Source organism: Phoca vitulina, unplaced genomic scaffold (genome assembly GCF_004348235.1).
Source record: "Phoca vitulina isolate PV1807 unplaced genomic scaffold, GSC_HSeal_1.0 scaffold27, whole genome shotgun sequence".
In the NCBI taxonomy this organism is placed as follows: domain Eukaryota; kingdom Metazoa; phylum Chordata; class Mammalia; order Carnivora; family Phocidae; genus Phoca; species Phoca vitulina.
Genome location: NW_022589730.1, coordinates 7,848,110 through 7,870,561, shown reverse-complemented (window position 1 = coordinate 7,870,561; position 22,452 = coordinate 7,848,110). Strand labels below are relative to the sequence as shown.

General features: G+C 40.4%; 1 protein-coding gene across 1 annotated transcript in view; it reads right to left on the bottom strand.

Annotated features, from left to right (window-relative positions):
- The window catches only part of CD226 (CD226 molecule), a 61,814-nt gene that overhangs the window by 5,897 nt on the left and 33,465 nt on the right, over positions 1–22,452 (bottom strand). Inside the window, exons 3-4 of the mRNA XM_032422795.1 lie at positions 17,689–18,045; positions 181–283 (exon numbers count right to left, since the gene is read on the bottom strand). Coding sequence (XP_032278686.1) covers positions 181–283; positions 17,689–18,045 — 460 coding nt within the window. The remainder of the gene's footprint in view (positions 1–180; positions 284–17,688; positions 18,046–22,452) is intronic.

Genomic DNA, 22,452 nt, shown 5'->3' with positions numbered 1-22,452 from the left:
CTACTCTAGCTTTCTCCTCTGATATTACCACAACTACTTCTCTCTTTTGTATGAAAAATACTCAAAATGCTGTATGTGAGTGCTAAGGCAGCTTGGCCTACTATTGGGTTATTCACAGAGAACCCCTCATATCAGGATGACTTAAGGGAAACAAGAATCAGGATGAGCTGCAATACTCACCTGTTATAGGAAATGACAACGACGATGGTAATTAGGATAACAAACAGCAACAATAAAACTGCCCCTCCAGCCACAAAGAGAATATACTGGTTATCAGTTTTACCTAGGAGGAAAAAAATATATAATAGGAATTAGGAATTCAGCTAAAGCCAGAAAAAAAACGGTGGGAAAATGAGGAAAGGGAACATTGATCAAATAGAGTAACAATTCAAAACGATCCAATGAAAAAACAGGATAAGAGTAAGGGAAAAAGAATTTTTACTTTAGAGTCTTCTAAGTATTTGTGACTCCTCACAGATTTTTATTAGTTCCTTGATTCAGCTGAGTTTAACCCCTTAAGAAGAATAAGAATAAATTGGTGAAGGGAGGGGCGTCCGGGTGGCTCAGTTGGTTCAGCGTCCAACTCTTGATTTCGGCTCGGGTCCCAATCTCAGGATCGTGAGATTGAGCCCCGCGTCACATGGAGCCTGCGTAAGATTCTCTCTCCTCTCCCTCTGCCCCTCCCCCACCTCTAAAAAAATAAATAGGTGAAGGGGATTAAGAGGTACAAACTTCCAGTTATAAAATAAATAAGTCACAAGGATGAAAAGGACAGCATATGGAATATAGTGAACAATATTGTAATAACTTTCTACAGTGACAGATGGTAACAAGACTTACTGTAGTGACCTTTCATAATGTATATATAATTGTTGAATCACCATACTGTATACATGAAACTCATTTAATATTGTATGTCAACTATACTTCAGTTAAAAATTTTAAAAAGAACAAGAATAGAGTGTATGTTTGAGACAGATAACCCTTCACTCTAAGGAGCTCCCAATCGCATAAAATCTTTTGAAAAAAAAATAATAAGTATCAAGAGTATATAAATGAAGGGACGCCTGGGTGGCTCAGTCGTTAAGCATCTGCCTTCGGCTCAGGTCATGATCCCAGGGTCCTGGGATCGAGTCCCACATCGGGCTCCTTGCTCAGTGAGGAGCCTGCTTCTCTCTCTCCCTCTGCTGCTCCCCCTGCTTGTGCTCTCTCTCTCTCTCTCTGTGACAAATAAATAAATAAAAATTTTTTAAAAAATAAAAAAAAATTAAAAAGAGTATGTAAATGAAGATTACTTCTTAAGGCTGATAAATTAAGTACATTCACACAACAGTATAATTTTAAAAGTAGAATTTAAGAAATATTTTTTACTTAATCCGAGCTAATGATAAAAAGTAATCAGAAGAGGGGCACCTGGGTGGCTCAGTTGCTTAAGTGTCTGCCCATGGCTCGGGTCATGGTCCCAGGGTCCTGGGATCGAGCCCCGCATTGGGCTCCCTGCTCGGCGGGAAGCCTGCTTCTCCCTCTCCCACTCCCCCTGCTTGTGTTCCCTCTCTCGCTGTCTTTCTGTCAAATAAATAAAATCTTTTTAAAAAAAAAGTAATCAGAAGAAATATGTTACTCTGACTCAGTGCTTAAGTAGAAAGAACAATGGTCCAGGAATCTGCAATTCTCTCCCTGACTCTGTCACTCTTTAGCTGTGTGACCTCCAGCCAATTCCTTACCCTTCTCTGCATGCCTTTCTTCATCTGTCAAATGATGACAATGACAACAGTTCTAATTACATCACAGAATTGTGGTGAGACTCTAATGAGGTAATATTCAAATAAGCAATAAACTACTAGAGCAACATCCTCTCTGAAGCGAGATCTCAATGAGGTCAGGAACCATTTTATCTTTAAAATGTCCTCCTGCCCATGAGGCTCCTCACCCACCACCTCCCACAGAGCTCCTTCCCAGGAGAAGAAACCCCATTAATTTGCTGTTACCAGAGGTTCCTGGGTGGCTCAGTCAGCTAAGTGGCGGCCTCTTGATTTCGGCTCAGGCCATGATCTCAAGGTCATGAGATCGAGCCCCACATTGGGCTCCATTCTCAGCAGAGATTCTGCTGGAGGTTCTCTCTCTCCCTCTGTCTCTGCCGCTTTCCCTCTCCCCACCCCTGCTCTCTCTTTCTTTCTCTCCAAAATAATAAATAATAAATAATAATAAATAAATAAATCTTTAAATATATATATTTTTAAATATAAATATATATATTTGTCAGGACTGGGAGTGAATTGGAACCTGGGAGCTGTCCCCATTGCCCCCTCTCTTTGGGGCAGCAAACTCGCCAGTCTCCGCTCCTGCAGGAAGGGGCCGGGCTGTGGCTGATGAACAGCATGACTTCCGTCTAACCTTGAAAGTAAAGCCCAATGTTTGCTCTGTGATTCCCACACAGCCTGCAATCCTACAGCAACCTGAAAATCATGCTTTTCATCAGATTCTCCCTGATCCTTCCCTCAGATTACTTCTTCCTTCCTGACCTACTACTTAGGTGCAATTTTTTTCATGATAGGAGCTCAAAGTCTACATCCACTCATTCTTTTGTACAAAGTGAAACTAAGTCAAATAATAAATATTATTTTCATTTTTCAAACTTGTTGAACCTATAAGATGAATAAAAGTAGAAAAATGTGTGAACTTTAGAGACTTTGTACATACAGTCTAAGAATGGCTTTTGTGCAAATATGATGGAGAAAGGGAAAGCTAAATTTATTCAGAACAAAAATACATTGAACCACTCCTACAAAAGGAACAATGAAATTTTCTCCCCATCAAATAAGAATAAGCTTTTTAAGCTCTTAGTACATTATAAAAAATAAATGAACAAAATACCTGAAATTACTTTGCATTGTAACATAGGACTATCAAAGGACCACACTTGTTATACTGAAATAATTTGAATATCACAGATGCTAAGGTTAAATCAAACAGGCAATCATGGTGAGAAAATGAAAGTTATGATTAAAATATTCATTGACAGTATTCTGGGAAAATTGTTTAACCACTTTTGAAAATGCTATTTAGACCTTTGCTACAGTAAAAAAAAAAAAAAAAAAAATCTGGGTGGACTACAGCTCTAGATTTTTTCATGTAAACATTAGAAGAAAATATAAGTAAGTATTATTTAATCTCTGGAATGAGAAATGGCATAAAAATAAATAAATATATAGGATTCACCAGGTCAATTGAAAAATATCTGTAGTTAAAATGATCACAAGCAACATGTCAAGACAAAAGAACAGAACCTTTAACACATCCTTGCTATTAAGAAAAAGCTATAGGGGGGCCTGGGTGGCTCAGTCAGTTGAGCCACCGACTCTTGATTTCAGCTCAGGTCATGATCTCAGGGTCACGAGATCCAACCCCACCCCCTTGCCCCCCAGCCAGAGCCTACTTAGGATTCTCTTTCTCCCTCTCCCTCTGCCCCCTGCCACTCGCACACACACACACTCTCTCTCTCTAAAAAAGAAAAGAAGAAGCTATAGAAGACAAAATGAAAGATACAAATAACTTACTATGAAAAAGTACATAAAGAACAAGCTTGTGTAAGAGGAAGACTGTGGTCAGACAGAGCATCTCAAGCTCTCTTTGGAATAGTAGAAACTGCCACAACTGCATCCAGAAAGAATTCAGTCTCTTTGTGTCACAGCCTTTCACTAGGTGCTTACACATTTGATTAACTATTTTATTCTAAAGAAATACTCAGGAGGCGCCTGTGGCTCAGTCGTTAGGCGTCTGCCTTCGGCTCAGGTCATGATCCCAGGGCCCTGGGATTGAGCCCCACATCGGGCTCCCTGCTCAGAGGGAGCCTGATTCTCCCTCTCCCACTCCCCCTGCTTGTGTTCCCTCTCTCACTGTCTCTCTCTCTGTCAAAAAATAAATTAAAATATTTTTTAAAAAAGAAAAAAAAATATTCAGAAATGTGAACAAAGGGTTCTGTAAAACACTTAGAACAGCAAAAAGAAAATCCTTATTTCCCCCCAGGAGACTAAGAGCAAGACGGTATGGCTGTGGTTCTCAGACTTACTTTGCATCAGCATCACCTACAGGCTTGTTAAGCCACAGATTTCGGGGCACCCCCGTCCGAACCTCTGATCCAGAAGGTCCTGGTGGGTCTGCATTTGCAGCTTCCATGCAACATCTATGTTGCTGATCTGAGGCCCATTCCTTGAAAACCTTGGCTATAGACACTTGGATGATGTATGTAAGGAATTCCAATGACATGGAAGACTACTGACTATAGACTATAAAGTTAAGCAAAACTTCAAAACCAGCATTGACAATTTCGCCTGCTGTAATATCTCCATCAGGTATAGGACTTATGGGAAAAAAGTCTGCAAGGGGACAAATGGCAAAATTTTAAAGTGACGATCTCCAGAGAGAGGCATTAAAAGCAATTCTTTCTTGGGCGCCTGGGTGGCTCAGTTGGTTAAGCAACTGCCTTCGGCTCAGGTCATGATCCCAGGGTCCTGAGATCGAGTCCCACATCGGGCTCCCGGCTCAGCGGGGAGCCTGCTTCTCCCTCTGACCCCCTCCCCTCTCATGCTGTTTCTCTCCCGCTCACTCTCTAATAAATAAATAAATAAATAAATAAAATTTAAAAAAAAAAAAAAAAAAAAGCAATTCTTTCTTTAGGCTTTTTGGTATTTTCCAAACTTTCTAAAGGATGTATTGTTCTTTTATTAATCAGAAAAAAAAAATCATAGTATAAAAGTGTAAAGGCCTGCAGGCTTAAAACAGAATAATCTGGGACGCCTGGGTGGCTCAGTTGGTTAAGCATCTGCCTTCAGCTCAGGTCATGATCTCAGGGTCCTGGGATCAAGTCCCGCATCGGGCTCCTTGCTCAGCAGGAAGCCTGCTTCTCCCTCTGCCTGCCACTCCCCCTGCTTGTGCTTTCTCTCTCTCTCTCTCTCTCTGACAAATAAATAAAATCTTTAAAAAAAAAAAAAACAAAAACAGAATAATCTGACAAATTTTAGTGGTGATATTTAAAGTACAAGTTGTAGAGAACTTTTTTTGTAGAAGTATATTCAGAATCCTTAAGAATTAAGATAGCATTCCTTATTAAACTCTCAATTAAGTAGAATTAAGTAGAAACCATTGAAATGTACTGGTTATCTGTTTCACACTGTTCAATTATAAATCCAAATTTCAAATGTATCCTTCAGTGTCAAATATGTTACCTCCTTTTAACCTCTTCTAGTAATATTTGACCTATTGGAGTCAGATCTGTGTATTCATTCATCTTTTAACACATAGTATCTCAAGCCATACTATGGCATTACAGATGAAATGGCGTGTAAAAATGAATTTGGTTCCTAAAGGAAAAACACCAGCTAGAGCAAAACTGCTTCTCTACTCGAAATACTGCTCACACTCACTTTCCCCCAAGGTTTCACAGGCCCCACGGGGGAAGGGGTCAGTCCCACAACACTGCCCCCCTCCTCTGCCTGCAAATCCAATCACAAATCCAGGCCTCCCTACCCCTGATGGACTCACCAGGTATAAATCCAAGGTTCCCATGATCTCCTCCTCAAGTTCGATAATTTGCTATAACAGCTCACAGAACTCAGACAAGCACTTTACTTACTATTACTGGCTTATTAGAAAAGATACAACTCTGGAACAGCCAAATGGAAGAGACAAGTAAGGCAAGTTAATGAGGACAGGGAGTAGAGTTGGAGCTTCCATGCTCTCTAGGGATGGGCCACTCTCCCAACACCTCCATGTGCTCAGCAACCCAGAAGCTCTCTGACCCTGTCATTTAGGGGTTTATGGAGGTGCCATTACATAGGCACAACTACTTAAATCATCGACCACTGGTGATTAAGTCAACCCCAGCCCCTCTTCCCTTTTTCAGGGAGATGGGGCTTAAAGTTCCAACCCTCCCATCACGTGGCTGATTCCTCTGGCATCCAGCCCCCATCCTGAAGCTCTCCAGGTGCTTCCAGCCACCAGCTGCCTCATTAACTTGCAAAAAGACCCTCATCGCTCTGGAGATTCCAAGGGTTCTAAAAGCTCTTGTGTCAGGAACTGGGGACTAAGACCAAATATTATAGCAAAAGATGCTCCTAGCGCCCCTATCACTTGGGAAATGACAAGGGTTCAGGAGTTCTGTGAAAGGAACCAGGGGCAGAGATGATATTTTTTAGTATACGTACCCAGTACTTGATTGATGGAGCTTACATTGTTTTGGAAGGCCCTGGATAATTTAAAAACACACACGGAATGAGCATTTTCCCATAAGAAATAAAGGTAAAACCACGGGAGTCAGGTGGAGTCACTCACACTCCAGAGATGTTGCAATCTAGAGCCTCCCCGCCTATAGCCAATCCTGCCTTGTACTCCTTTCCCTGCCCCACGGCTCTTCACATGAACAGTCAGTACCTGGAACCAGGCTGGTGTAGCCACACAACTCGCTGGGCCCTGCGGGACTAAAAACGAAAAGGAAAAGCAAAGGGTGTGCATGATTCAGGGAGTCAATCAATAGTTCCTAACACTCACTTTTGCCTAAATTCTGCCAATAGATCTTAGGTTGAGTAATGTCAGCCCTCAAGCCCCTCTCTTAAAGAAAGAATTATTGTGTATTCTCAGCAGCCACTTTTTTGCTGATTTTTTTTTTCATCTCAATGCTGTCTTGATTCATAGGAGGACAAAAGTGTCGTGAACCATAAAGCCATTATTTTCCCTCCCATCAAAAAAGATAAATACAGTTAAAACAATTTAAAGCATGTCAGTGAGATATATAAATGAATAATTTACTCCAGGACTGCAACCCTCCAGGCTATGTTCCTGCCAATGACAAGTATTTATGGCTGAGTTATAAACCTTTAGAAAGGCTCGTGATAGAAATGATGCCAGGTCCTTCCCCAAGAACCAGGCTGGCAAGAGCAGGCATTAAAGTCTGTTGTTTATCCTTTATTACAGTTTGAGGTGGGTTAGGGAGTGAGGAAGCAAAGTGACTCAGAACCTAAATATCTGGACCAAACGACATGCTAGGAAAACCTCATAGATCCTGAGCCTCTAGCCAGCCCCGGATAGGTCATGGTAGATACCAGTTACAAATTATTCTTGCTTTCTTACTTCATTAAAAAGAGAAGCAGAAATATCATTCTATGTAGACAGAACATACAGTGTGTAAGTTCCCACAGGGTAGATACACGTGAGCTGACACACTATTACCAGGTCGATCCTAATTTGCGATCACTATATAACGTAAATATCCAATTAGACATTGATTTGCTGAAAAAATGGAGATTGAGGAGGGAAACCTTGGGGCCTAGTCCTACCTTCTAATTCTTTTCCCTGGAAGACCTCATATGAGACACTTGATCTTGCAGACACAAACTGCAAAATGATGATAAAATCAGCCCCAAGGGTGGCTATGAGGCTTAGATAAAACATACAGACGTGCCTTACATTTCAAGCACCATGTAACCTGTAAATTATTAATAGTATACTCATATTTTGTATACATGCATTCAAATTGGGTTAAAAAATAACTCACTTGTATTCTTTTCATGTTGAACTAGTCGTGTGTAGTAGGACGCTTGCTCATGCAGCTAAATACAGCCTCCTGGGCAAAGGCAGAGGTAGCCCTGATAAACACGGATAATGTAATTGTAACTTCGTAGGACCATTGGATATAATGGTAGCCCAAAGTCTGTTGAACTTTCCTGTATGTCTGAAATATACATCAAGTGGGTGCTGATATGGTAATATTATTCCAAGTTTTCAAAGGTCAACTTGCTTTGTGCAAATCAATTTTATACTCTTTGTATTTCAGAAACCTTCCCATGTTTTATAGCAAGAAGATCCTAGGGAATAAATTATTTTCAGAGAATTAAAGAACCATGACATCAGCCTCTAATCTTTCTTCTGAGTGAGAAATAACTACTCTTCCTCAAAATGAAAGTATTATCCGATTTTAACTGAGAAACATACAGCACATAAGAAAATCTAAACCATAAACATGAGAAACAGAAGCATAAGAGGATATAAACAGAAATGTAAGAGAATCTACATCATTGTCCTGGAGCAAACCAATGAGAGAAGCAAGTTTCCAGCCCCATGTACAATTTTTGCTATACCAATTTTGCCTCTATTGATGGAAAATATTTCCCAAATGACTTAAACACTTAAAAATGTTATATCAGTTGAGATACACATAGTCTAAGATAGACCATAAAGCTTACGTACTTGGTATAGGATGGCTGCATTAGCTCCATTTTCTGGTGTCTCTGTGGGCCATGCTGCTCTACAGTGATTGGTGTATGGCCAGGGCATCTAAGTCAGAATAGGAGGCATAAGGATGGCGAGTATCTTTGGTTTGGTCCACTTGTTGAGAAAACTTTCATGGCTGACTCTGTCATATTAGATGTCTCATCTTTTCACCCAAGTATTTCTTGGTCTTATGCTGTATTTCTTGTATTTTCATGAACCTCAACTTTCATGAACACATATTATTTAAAGGAGACTGTGTTTTATGCATCATAAGTCAGAATGTCAAGAACTGCACAAATCTTGCTCACTTTTTTAGTGAATTAAGTGTGCCAAAAAGTTAAAGGAACGGGCCAGAGACTGCTATCCTTAGAAAGGCCTGCATGCAAGGTTGGCCATTGGCTAGTGTGTGGGCACCTGGATTTTTGGAGCGTTTCCACCGTTCCCTAACTGTTAGGGTGGTTTACTGTGTCCAAATTGTTTATACAAACCATGTGGCTTATGCTAAACATCTGCTTTCTTTCTGTGAAATCTGTCAGTCCTTCTGACTTTGCCCCATGTGCCTTTTACCTTTGCTGATCTGCTTTGCATTCTTCTGCTGTAGTAAATCAAAGCCATCCCTTGGGAATGCAATCATCAAGAAAGAGACCTCCTAATTCTGTGGGAGGGTAGGAGCCTAAGCTCCAAGGTACAAAAGAACCTCCTGGCTTACTGGTGTAAGCAGCTCATTTTTCCTTTAGATAGAGCCAACTAGCTAACACAGATGGTCATCCCAATTACCAGGTGAATTTAGGTTCAATTCTGTGTGACAAATGGTGCTGTCAAGTCCTCTTATCTGAGGACTAATTACTGTTTACCTTGAGAACATGTTTGTAAATGGGTCCTATCTGCTGGGCCCCATAAAAGGTGAGATTTCTGTCTTTGCACTCTCTTGGCAGATTGCCTGCAATACATATCAGAATTCTGGTTTAATGTTTATTTAATAATAAAATTGTTTTCTTTCTCTTTTGTAGAGCAGTTTTCTGGGGAAGGAGGAGATTTTGCTTCTAATTCTAATTCCCCAGCACATTGTTGTTATTACTGTTGTTTACCCAAGTGTAACTCTACACACGATGGTGTCACTATTATGTGTATCCATGAGGATAGAACGGGAAATTCTTCAAATGCTCTACTGAAATCAAGATAAACATTTCTGCCATGCAATAAAGCACAGGAGGCATACCATACTATTTAAATATTTTATGTATTTGGCTGTTCAATATCAAGGTCCATAAATATGAGAGAACATAACTATTCAAGTATTTTAATATTGAAAATAAACCTTCCTTTTTTTAGGAGGTTTTGGAGGTTCAACACTCTCTGTCCTGGAGGGTGAGGCACTAGGATTCTGCTGGTATATAAGCACTATATACTGCTTATAACTCCAGTTCTGGGTTCATTGGTCTTTACAAGAACAAGAGGAAAGGCAGTTGTATCTACAAGAACTAGAGTGAGAGCAGGATTTGAGAGGAAGGAAAAGGAAGGAGGAACATAAGCTGGAAGAAGGCTGTGCTTGAAAACTTAGAGCAGATTCCCAGTTAGTTGCTCAAGGGAGTAGGCTTCCCCACAAGGGGAGAGTCTAGTGGGCAGATCTGGCACAGACCTTTGCAAAGCCAAGAAGCCATGGGAGAGCTGAGTGATCACCAGTTCTCTCCAGCAAGAGCATGGACTCTCCTTTGTCCAGAGGTTACTCCTCAAGTTCCCCTCATCTGTTCCTGGTGTGGACTTGACTTCATCAGCCACCAGCACTTCCCTCCAGACTCAAATACCTGTTATCTAACTTTCCTTGTCCCTTATATGGCTGTAAAGAAACCCTCCCTGACACAATTTCATAATACCCACAAGCCCCAGAAAAGGGGACAAGTCAGGGGAGAACCCCATACAGCACCTGTGATGACCTGAGCAAGCCTCACCAAGCATGCAGAGCTGGACAAAAATTGTGGGAGATCAAACCCCCATTACTTTGCCTACACTTGCTCTATATGTTGGGTCAGTTTGAAGTCTAGGGTACCTAAAGGGGGGTGGAAGGGGGGACAAGTCTATGAAACTCTCCATAGACAACTTTTACTGTGATGCATCTGTTGACAATAGTACTGACTTTTTTCTTTCACTTGGAGCAATATCCTGTCACAGTTAAGAACAAGAACTTTGAAGCCTTCCTGCCCTGCTATGGATCCTAGCCCCTCTCCTTCCTAGCCGTGAAGCTTTGAAAAAGATTGCTCATTTCTCCTCCTACCAAATGTTCACAGGTACCTTCATTTATAAATGTACACACGCACACAAATTAAAAAGTGGAGAATTTATCCAGTGCTCTGTATAAGGCATGGAAAACTGAAAGCACATTCACATCATCATTATTATTGATAATAATCAATAATTCTACTTTGCAAGCCTATATTTTTCTGTATTTGTGAGTTTGTCTCCTATATGGTCCCCATTTGGGGTCATCTGCACACATACTGTGTCCTTGAGCTTCTTCAGTAGGAAGCCACAGAAAACATCCCACCTTTTGTTAATATGGTCTCCTCATCTCAGTATCTACTCTGTATTTGCCATGTCCATCATAGTGATAATAAGGATTTTTCAGTTCACTCCCTATTCACCTCAGCTAAAGCCATTTCTCAGTCCCCATCAATCCAATGGAGAGTATTAACATTTCCACCTTGTATCTGTGGAAGAAAGAATCTCTTCTTGTGGGTTAATCAAATAAAATGCTACTCTTACATTTAAAAAATTATGAATCTCACAGTTACTTGTGAGTTCTACTGAAAGTGAATTAATTCCAGAAATAAATTTTAGAGTGGTCAACGAGTATTGGAATATATTTATTTTTAGAAAGATATCCAAAAATATCTCTGTTGAATACATGCCTTTTGAAAATCCCTGAATTGGAAAAAGATAAATACCATATGATTTCACTTATATGTGGAATCTAAAAAACAGAACAAACAAACAACTGACAGAACAGACTCCTAAATTCAAAGAACAAATTGGTGGTTGCCGGAGGGGAAGGTAGGGATGGGGTAGACGGGGGGATGAGTGAAATAGGTGAAGGGGATTAAGAGGTACAAACTTCCAATTATAAAATCAATTAGTCATGCAGTAAAAAGTACAGCATAGGGATGATAGTCAATAATATTATAATAACTTTGTGTGGTGACTGAGGGTACCACATTTACTGTGGTAAGGATTTCATAATGTATATAATTGTTGGATCTCTACGTTGTACACCTGAAACTAATATAATATTGTACGTCAACCATACTTCAATTTAAAAAAATCTCTGAATCATTTCAGTGTAAAGAACATTAAATTTCTTTGAGGTTCAAAGATGTGTCTCTACAATGACAGATTTATGTTTATTCTTCATTCGCTGTCCTTTTAAATAACATAGTCCTCCACAAACCTACTCGGTCACCTAGTATTTGTCAATATTTGTCAGGTCAGTGCATGTTTGAAATATTTCAGTTGAAGTCAGTAGTAGCTGTCTGACTACTTGAATCATAATAATTAAAACTAGAATTGCTATTAAGAATGAAAGGCCATTAATCTTATACGAAGAACTATTTTTTTGTTAATTTTAAGTAATTTTCTACTTGCCTTTGGGGAAAACTTCACACAATCATCTATGTTCAGTCTCTAATAAGGCTCTCAGAGACAACCACAAGCTGTTCACAATTCCCAGATGCTTTAAATTAAAAAAATCCCATGCATGACAAAGAGTATAAAAGGCTGTTTTGTAGTTAGAATCATTAGGCACGTCTCTCAACATGGATTTTAAGGGGGAAGAAGATCAGTACATTTGTCTGAACTTGAATTCCTAGCTGTACTCTTAAGTTTCTAGGGTGAGGAAAACTTCATGAAAATTGTTGGAAATTCAGGTGAGGATAAAGATGCTCTTAAAGAAAAGCAGTCCCTAGGATTCAGTGGTTTCTAATTTACATTGTTTATAGTGGTATAAAGCAAGGATAATTTGTGCTCCCTTTACATGGATGAGGTAGCAATACACACCCAACAATGCTCCTCGGTAACAGTGTCATCAAAACAACTTAACATGAGGTCTTGAAGAATTTCCTTCCCTCTGATGTTAACTTGTCATAATTATATTATTCCATTCCCTACCTTGTTTATCTACAAAATATGGTATGTATACAAAAAGGACTGCAGGCAAACATTCCAGGATTTTGTGCATTAGGAAAGATGAATAAATCAATACGTGGGGCTTACAAAACAAACTAACTAGTTAGCTGCCTTTTTTTTTTTTTTTTTAAACACAATGTCTCCTAAAAGAACTGATTTGGGCAGAGGCAACTATAAAGACACAGAGACATAATAGGCCATGATTGAGTAATCAACTTACTTGTGATGTTGGAAACAGTATGTTTCATTTGAATATCCAGTTATCACCCAGAATTTTAAAAACAACTAAACTGAGTTGAAAATTGCAGTTGATCCATTTTGGTAGAGACTATTTTATCTTGTGAGCAGTGACACTAGTGCTTTTGGATTCTGGTGCTGTGGTTCTAATTATATAAAGAACTGTCAGGAACATTATTTTCTATGTAGGTGAAGATATTAAAAAGCTGAAGTTCATCACACTATGTCATGGAAATAAATGTATTTGACATTCCGGTGCATACCAGCTCGGACAACGCCCATGCCTACAATATTCAGACCTATCATAAATTCATAAGGATGGGACAGAAGGTTCCGGATGAGTGGATCCTTAAAAAAAGAATTCTCTTGTCTACATCTGACACTGTTCAGGAACCCAAATCATCTGGGAGCAAACTGGATGCATTTTAGTGGAAACTAAAGGCCAAAGAAACAAATGAAGCTCATTTCTCTTCCTCCATGTTCTTCTAGTCCAACTCAGGAGCACTGAGTCCCAAAGTCAATCTCCATCAAGCCATGTATAGGCAAGCACCCTATTCCTCTATGCTCCTACCTGTTTGTCAACCCTATACCTCACAGAAGAAATATATGGGAAGATTCCCTTGGCTGTGGCCCCATCATTTCCTAGTGAATACTTCTGTAATTTTCATTTATAAACCCCATCCACCAGATCCAGTGACTTGCAATTATCCACCATTTATATAAAACACGCAAAACAAAATAAAGTTAAGAAAGGAAATAGGCTTTTTTGAAAGATATAAAGGTAAACAATATTCATGAAAGTTTTCTCCCCAAACATTGCAACTGATCTCCTCAGAGTTTAGGTTTCTTTGATCAGCTATCACTAAACCTCAAATGTTAAATGTTGATGAAGGAAACCTAGAAATAGTCTAGCTAGAAAACTTGAAAATAAAATGGACACATTTTAGAATACAAGTAAAATATGTAGAAATATACTAGGATAGATAAAAATATTAACATGCAAAGAATCAGTTGAGAACACTTAATGAGAATATTCTGGAAAGATATTTTGACACCTCTAAGCAAAGATGCCATAATCCCTAATCTCAAGTAATTTCTAACGTAAGTCTCTAGACGACTGCAAACAAATGCAATTATTAAGTGACTCAATGGTATACATTTCCAAGTTACAAAAGTTTGAGAAATTCAAAATGTTTAATAGTTCAATGGCAGGGAAGTAGTTTGGGCTAATGTGGAAAAATCATGAAGTTGGAGGAGATCTGACTGAAACTCTAAAGGAAAGGAGGTAAATGTGATGAAAACTAGTAGGTTGGTTGGGAAAAAGAGAAAGTAGGAAAGTGTGAGTGACTAGCAAGGTCTTGGCAAGTGCAAGCTGACATTCTAATCAGACTAACCTCTCTCTGCCCCCATCCAGACCACGTTTGTGCCAGCCAAGGTGGGTAAGGAGCCTGTGCCCCCCCACCCACCAAGCCTGCACACCAGCTTTGCAGTCTGCAGCAACCTGGAGGAAGGGGCACCTTTTTTCTAATTTGCCGGCCCATGGAAGGCACCATTAAATTTGTCTGTCTGCAGTGGGCTCCGTTTTGTGCCCAACAATCTAGTATGTGAGTTCGAGCATTCATGCACTGACTGTTACAACTGACTTACAATTAGATTCCTCTGTCTCAATTTTCTCTCTTTGATTCTGCACTCAATGCTTTCATTTTCACATCCTTGAATACCATTTTGCCATTTTGGTGGCTTTCATTGCTCTTATATGAGATCCAGGACTGCACCAAGTCATCACCTAATTAAACCTCCCTCCTTTTATATTAACCCAGAATTCAAAATCTCTGTACCAACCTAGTCATTTGCTTGCAGTCACCCACACACAAGTTCTTCATCCCTCCTCCACCCTCCCCATGCATGTTTTGTGTTACTTCTCGTACTTTGTCTCTTTTCTACGCTCTGATCATCAATTGGAACTTGGTGGTTCAGCTGAGTGGCCTCATCGGGGGCGGAAGATCGGACAAGGACATGAGTAACAATACTGCTTGGCAGCGGCAAACAGAAGTTTGCTCAAAACTAGTCTCCTCTGGAAACTTTCTGAGAGAGCTGATTTCATTTCTTTGATCCACATTCTTTTTATAATCAGTAAGCTCACTTGTAACAATAGTAGTCTCAACATCATTTAGTTCATATTAAAAGGCTTCCCAAATTCTTTTGATGGAAATGAAGATGCTTTTCTCATGACTAAGGACAATCTAGATGACATGTAGGGCCCCAAATAATCTTGGTCACTGTCAGTATATTCACATTTCCCCCTGTTCCTTGCCCCTGTGGTCTAGGCAAGTTTCAAATTCAAAAAAGTCAATCTGGAGCTATTTCAAACTATTTCCCAGGTCCTGAGTGCAAAGGACAGGAGGCAAACATTTTTCACTCAGCAAAGATAGTCAATAGGAAATTCAGACTCAACCCACGCTTCTGCTACTCTCTCCCTCTGTTCAAAATATGTCAAGAACTGGATATAGGGGACATTGGTTGACATTGTGTTATCTTCTGGGTGACCTCTGAGTACCTAGTACTTGTCTGAAGATGAACACAAGCACAGGAAAGAGCCCTGTGTGTGTGTAGAAAATGACAGTCGTGAAAATCTCTCCTTTGGGTCCTATAAAAGAAGTTGATGGGAGGCAACAAAAGGATGCATAGCAGTTTATAAAATTTGTGTCACAATCACCTCTCTCTTGACAGTTGAAATAAATTAAATCTGCTCCACATCTTTTACCTGTCTCTCTGCTTTAATCCCTACATTGATTTTTGACCAAACAGCCTCAAGACTTGAAATAATCAAATCACATCAGAGCAAATGCAAGTGATCTATTTCTGCTTTTCCATCTGACTTTTTTATTTTCATTCTTACATTTATTTATTTACATTTATTTTAAAAAGGAATTAAACCAAAACATAAAGTCAACAGCTGGGCATTTTCCATCAATTATAACTTTTTACTAATAAGCCCTGTTGATATTCTTATAACCTGCCAATTGAATATCAAAAAGCCATTTTGCAACTGTTTAAAACACATGGACACTAACAATACTGACCATTACATTCAGTCACCCTCAGATCGTTTACAGCTTTTTTTTTTTTTTTTAAAGATTTTATTTATTTCCTTGACAGAGAGAGACACAGCGAGAGAGGGAACACAAGCAGGGGGAGTGGGAGAGGGAGAAGCAGGCTTCCCGCTGAGCAGGGAGCCCGATGTGAGGCTCGATCCCAGGACCCTGAGATCATGACCTGAGCCGAAGGCAGACGCTTAACGACTGAGCCACCCAGGCGCCCTCGTTTACAGCTTATATTATAGTTTTGTGCAAGAAATTTAGTCATGTCTGGACAAATGAAAGACATTTTTATTAATTAGTAAAAGTTAAATAACTATACCTCCTAAAAATTTGTTACCTCTATTTTTTTCTATAATTTAAGATGTTTATAATTATTTTTTCAACATATAATGTAAAAGATTTTATTTTCTATTTGTTTGAAAAAGGTTCTTTACGATATTTTTCTGAATAGAAATTTTCCTTGCCTTGGTCTCTGAGAGAAAACTAATGACTTTTTTTTCCCTTGGCCAGGTTTAAAAAACATTTCTCTAATGCAAGGTTTTTGTTTTTGTTTTTAAGGTACAAAATATTTTGTATATACATCTGAAGGAATGGAGTCAACACTTAAAATGAAGAAACTCTGTTAATTTTTCTCCCCCACATATTCCATTACCCCTCTCTTTTATGTCAAGTTCTCGGAACAATTTCGGTCTTGCCCACAACCCACGCTGCCATAAGAGAAGCATAGAAGGCTCGATGGGGTCCAAGGTGATTATGTATGAGAAAGTGCTGTCCTTTGCCAATGTCCTCCTTAGCACACACGGCTGCTGCAGGTATGAACCCTGTTGTTCTTCCTTTCCAATGCAGGAATAGACATCGGTCTGCAGGATAATCAGTCTGTAAAGGGACAGCCAAATCCCAAGAAACCTTGGCTCTAGAAGTCTACACACAGGCCAAGGCCCATTGCTGGCTGGAAGCACATGAAAGAATGGCAGAGAGAGACAGAGAGAATGGTGAAAGGAAAGAAGGAAGGAAGGGAGGGAGGAAGGAAGGAAGGAAGGAAGGACGGAAGGAAGGAAAAAGTTAACACAATTTCTGTCACCAGCAAAAATGGCTTCTTCTGACATGTTCCTCTGCTGTGAGAAAATGTGCCAAGGCCGACCCTGGAGAGCCTGAGACCACCTCCCTCTCACTCCGACCCCGCCACACACTTCTCTCGAGGCCTCTCTGCACTTGTACTTCGGGAAGTGAAAAGTTACTTTTTCTTACTCTCATGTGGGTTCTGTGGGGCCTGCAGTTTACACGATTAGGGCTTCATTATGACACAGGAAACAAATTACTAATACAAAATTAGTGCTGGGCCTTGGGGGAAGCCTGCTAAGGTTGAAAGGCCCAGAAGGCTAGTCTGTTTCTGCTCCGAGGGCCGAAAACAATGGAAGGAATCAAAGCCCTGAGCTCGCAAAGGAGTAACGTTATCAAACATTTATTAAATTCCATTCAACTCAACACTGACTCAGCAAATACCAATCCAGCACCATATTGTTATTGCTGAGGATACACGAGGATTATAAAACTTAGTCACCACCATCACGACGCTGCACTGTGGTTGAAAACAAATAGAAGTTATCCAGCTGAAACTCGCAGGCTGTTAATACCATGTATTTTTTTAGACTTACCACTTACTTTTTTAATTTCAGGAATGTGGCAGATCAAGAAACTGGAAAGATTTATAATTGCTAAATCTGTGATTGATGGATTAGCAAGATAAAGAAAAACCAAATCCTAGCATTCAATGACCGACAACTTACCCAAGCTCCAATGTTAAAAAATATTTTGAACAATAGAGTCATGAAAAAAGACAACAGAAACCAATCCACCGTGGTTGGCCTTTTCCATTTTTAACCCTGGAAGACATCCATGACGTACTCACCGTCAGTTACAGTCAACCTCATCGCGAACATTTCAGGGGTTTCACTGTCCCCTGCATGGGCCTTGAAAAAGCAGCGGTAAAGTCCTGAGTCAGAGGCCATGATGTGGGGCATGATGATGAAGGTGCTTCTCATGCCCTGACTACAGTCACTGAGTATCTGTCTTTGGTACTTTGAAGTATAACTTTTCCCTTGGGACAAGTTGCAGCTAGTCAAGAGGTCGATCTGATGGGGCTGGATCTTTTCCCACATAACCTGGTGTATCGGCCATTTCTGTGGTAGCTGACAGGTGAGCGTGACATTTTTCCCAGGTTCTGAGACGATGTGGCTATTTGATGGCACAGCGATCTCAAAACTATCTGAAAACAAGAAGCAAATGATTACACATAGGTCCTCAAATTTGGGGGTGCAAAGGTAGGAGCTACCCAGAAAGTTCTATCAAAAGTTTTGGTGATGTTATTTAACACAATCTCATCAACTGTAATTGATATCTTCATGACACATTTTTGTAAGGAAAAGACCTTTGAAAGAGGCGAGTAAATAAATAGAAGAGAGGATATAGTCGTTCGCACCTATTCTCTTAAGTTTTACATGGTTAACCATATAACAAGAAGTGTAATCAAAACCCCTGGTGCTTTTCTTGGTAATGATCTTATCAAGAGGCTGAATTTCACAAGACTATTCTGTAGTAATGCTGGGCTGGTGACTCAAAGATTGTATCCAGATCGTAATCACTGATTTTAATGGTCATTGAAGAGATAACAGATCATTTTCATTTGAATAAATACCTATATAAACTTATCTTTCAGATATACAGGTTGTTTTAGGCGTACATAGAGTAGGGGTCCACATGTGATTTAAATCCCTATGTACCAAGAAAGTCCTTCAATATTTTCCCACTTTCCTACCACCATAGCTAAGATACCCAGCACAGAGCACTCAGTAAATAAGCACCAGATAGTTCTGGGCCCCTTTCTTGACTTCCAATTGAAAAAGAAAAGAAAAGAAGAGTAGAGGGGACAGGAGAGGAGCGTAGACACCACACTTGAGAGAAGAAGAAATTGAGTCTAAAACACAATAAGGGATTTGCTGTCTATATTAAACTAGAATACTGTGTCTATAATAGTTTCATCTCCACCAAAAACTAGCTTCTTTTCTTCAACAAGTGGTTCCAGTCGTCAAAATGTTGTTGAAAAGAGAAAACCACAGCACTTCAGTTTTTCAATTTGTAATCGTATAACTATTTATCAAATTAACACTTAATCCACATAACAGGCACACAGGAAGCATTTTATCTCTAAATAAAAAGACAACGGAAGAACAGGCGAATAAAAAAGAAGGAAAGGGAGAAAATTCATAAGACGTGGAAAAAATAAGAAAATAAAAGTCTAAAGAAAACAAAGGAGAAACTAAAATAAAATTAAGACAGTGAAAAGAAGATATGAGAAAAGAGAAAAAAAATGAGAGACAATATAAATAAAAGGCTAAATCAGATACACATACACTGTACTGGGAAAATATAAGGAAATAAAAGAAAGGAAAAAAAGACAAAGAAACAAACGTTTGTGTGAGCCGTGCTTGACCCTCAGAAATTGGCGGTAGGCGAGCCCTGTCCGTCCTGAAGTTTGTCTTCAGGTCTGCACACCTGCTGTTTTGTTGTCTTCCTCTGTGGGGCCGCCCTCCGCCCATCTCAGGAGCTTGATGTGCCCATGTAACAAAAACCTGCTCTCAGGAAGCAATGCCGTGTGATGTTGGCTCAGGTATAAAGGGGGATCTTCTCTTAGGAGTGTCTGCCTTGGTTCCAAGGACAAATGCACAAAGCAGTGAAGGCAGTCTCCAATGCTGAATAGCCAGGCATCAGGGTCTCGGGTGGAGCTGTCCTCCAGGGAGCCGGGAAGGTTCCCCAGCCCAGGCTTTATGTAAGGACCCAGATCCACCTGTCAGTAGACACAGACGGGACTGAAAGAAGCAGGCCCCCGCTCAGAGGCAGGTGGTTCTGAAGCACCGAGCAGCCCCCAATTAACCTTCCCAGATGAATAGAATAGCTGGTTGGTATCAGATGAAAACCGAGACCCAGAGGAGGTCTGCAGAGCCTGCCTGGCCTCTTGTGTTGCTTGCTGTCTGCTCATGTCACCTGATCCTCCTGCACGGCCCATGTAAGGTGACAGGAAATGTGTCTGAAAAACCCCCCACACAAGAGACCCTGGCATCCTGACGTGCTTGGAATTGGAAAGCACATCTACTTAAAATAGGGATCAAAATGTTGTAGTTGATAGGGAAGAAAAAGTTTGATTAGAACCTTAAAAATAGAAACAAAAATAATAAACACCAGTTAATTTTATATTTCTATTTAGTGATGTATTAATTCTCAGCATAAACATAGAATAGACTGTGTTTTGTTTTGTTTAAAAGACTGTTTTTTAAAGCAGTCTTATGTTTACAACAAAATTGAGAGGGAGGTGCAGCGATTTCCCACATACTTCCTCCCTCCCCCCACACAGAGCCTCCCCATTATGGACATCCCCCATCAGGATGATACATTTTATACCAAGTAGGAACCTATATTGTCACATTATAATCACCCAAAGTCCAGAGTTTATGTTAGAGTTCACTTCTGGTGTTGTACATTGTATGAGTTTGGACAAATGTACAAGGACACATATCCAACATGATGTCATATGGAGTATTTTTGCTGCTCTAAAAGTCCTCTGTGCTCTGCCTATTCTTCCCCCTGACCCCGCCTCAACCCTTGGCAACCACTGATCCTCTTACTCCTCCATACTTCTGCCTTTCCCAGAATGTCAGATAGTTGGAATCATATGGCAAATAGCCTTTCAGATTGGCTTCTTGCACTTGGTAAGGAGCATTTAAGGTTCCTCTATGTATTTTCATGGTTTGATAGCTCACTTCTTTTTAGTGTTGAATAATATTCCATTGTCTGGATGGTGCGCAGTTTATTTATCCATTCACCTACTGAAAGACATCTTAGTTGCTTCCAAAACAATTGGCAATTATGAGTAAAGCTTCTGCAAACAACCACATGCAGGATTTTGTGTGGACACAAATTTTTAATTCCTTTGGGCATATATCAAGAAGCATGATTGCTGGATTGTATGGTAAGAGTATATTTAATTGTGCAAGAAACTGACAAACTGCCTTCCATAGTGGCTACCCCGTTTTCCGTGCCCACAAGCAATGAATGAGGCTTTGTGTTACTTCCGTCCTCATCAGCACTGGGTGTTCTCAATGTGCAGGATTTTGTCTGTTCTAATAAATTTGTCTGTGTGTTGTTTTTACATGATTTTATTACAGAATAATATGATGAAATTCTCTGTACTTTGTATACGATTTTTCTGACAAGATAACAGATCATTTTAAAAAATTATCTCAGGGCTTCATCAGCTTTCCCAAGCACCACTCAATCCCTGGGGACCCCCAAACATTCCTGGGTACACCTGTGCATCATGCCACCGCCCCGGGCCGCCATCACGTCCCCAGCTGCGAATCTGTCCTCCTTCACCCTTCTCACCAGCAGTGGCTCTGAGTGCAGTGTGAACAGCCCTGTGTCATCACTCATCAACTTCACAGAACCCTGAGTCCATTCACTAGAAGCTTCATAGGCCCAGGCCTCTGTATAGACCTTTACATGCCACTCTATACTTAGGACCTAGAGCAGTGTTTGGCATAGAGCAGAGAAGTCAAGAGATCATTTTTGAATAAAAAATGTATTTGTAATTTCACTTTGCAGTCAATGTGTGTACCCACTGATCTGGGGCAGGGGGATATTTACATCCACAAAACCTCTCATACTGAGAAATGTGTTTGAAATCGTATATGTAATGCCTAAAGGAATTAATTGTTCCAGGCAATGATCATCAATGTCTGCAAATTCACAAAAAAGCCCATTCATGTCTCCACAATGCCACCCTGAGAATAGTAGCCTTGCCAAAATAATCCAGTCTGACCCGGCTCAAGCCTCTAAATCTAACCTACCAATTTACAGAACTCCAAAGAGCAGAGAAACATGTCCAGTGAACCCTGGGCAAACAATCCCTGGGAATACGAAAACACAGAACTCCTCAGCTCCAAACAGGATGTCTCCCATCCCTGAAAACCAATTTTGGACCCTGTGGTGCTTGCTGACTCATCCACCTTTCTTGTCTATTCACTCAAAATCCTGGGAGGAATCCACTGCTCCCGACTCTGCCTCATTTCTCATGTGTGCTTCAAGGCACCGAGGAACCACTCCTACCATTCTCCAACACGGCAAGTCATGCATGTTCTTGACCTTGAGTACTGGATGCTACTCCGTCCTGGAAACCTCTGGCCTTCTGTGACCCTGCATGTCCCTGCCTGTCCTCTTTCCTTTCTGACCTTCCTCCACAGTCTTACTCAGGGGCCCTTCTGCCTTCGCTGGTCTTTTAAAATGTTGTTGTCTCCCCCCACTCCTCCCTCGGGGTTCCGTCCCCCTCCGCTCACCATCCCCATCCCCCTCCGCTCACCATCCCTGGGTAATCCCTCCTACCTGCAATTTCCAAACATCTCCTACGTGCGGATGTCCAAATCCACCAGCCCTGCTCAGTCAGACCTCTCCCCAGGGTTTCCAAAACACAAGACAATAACTTGCTCTTATGATGTTTAAAATAGGCTAAAAATTAAACAGCCAGAATGACCCTAAGCTCTTTGCAGGAGCACTACTATTACTCCAGTTAATTAGAAGTGGTAATAGTAGCTTCACACATTCCCACTGTGCCTAGACTATGTAT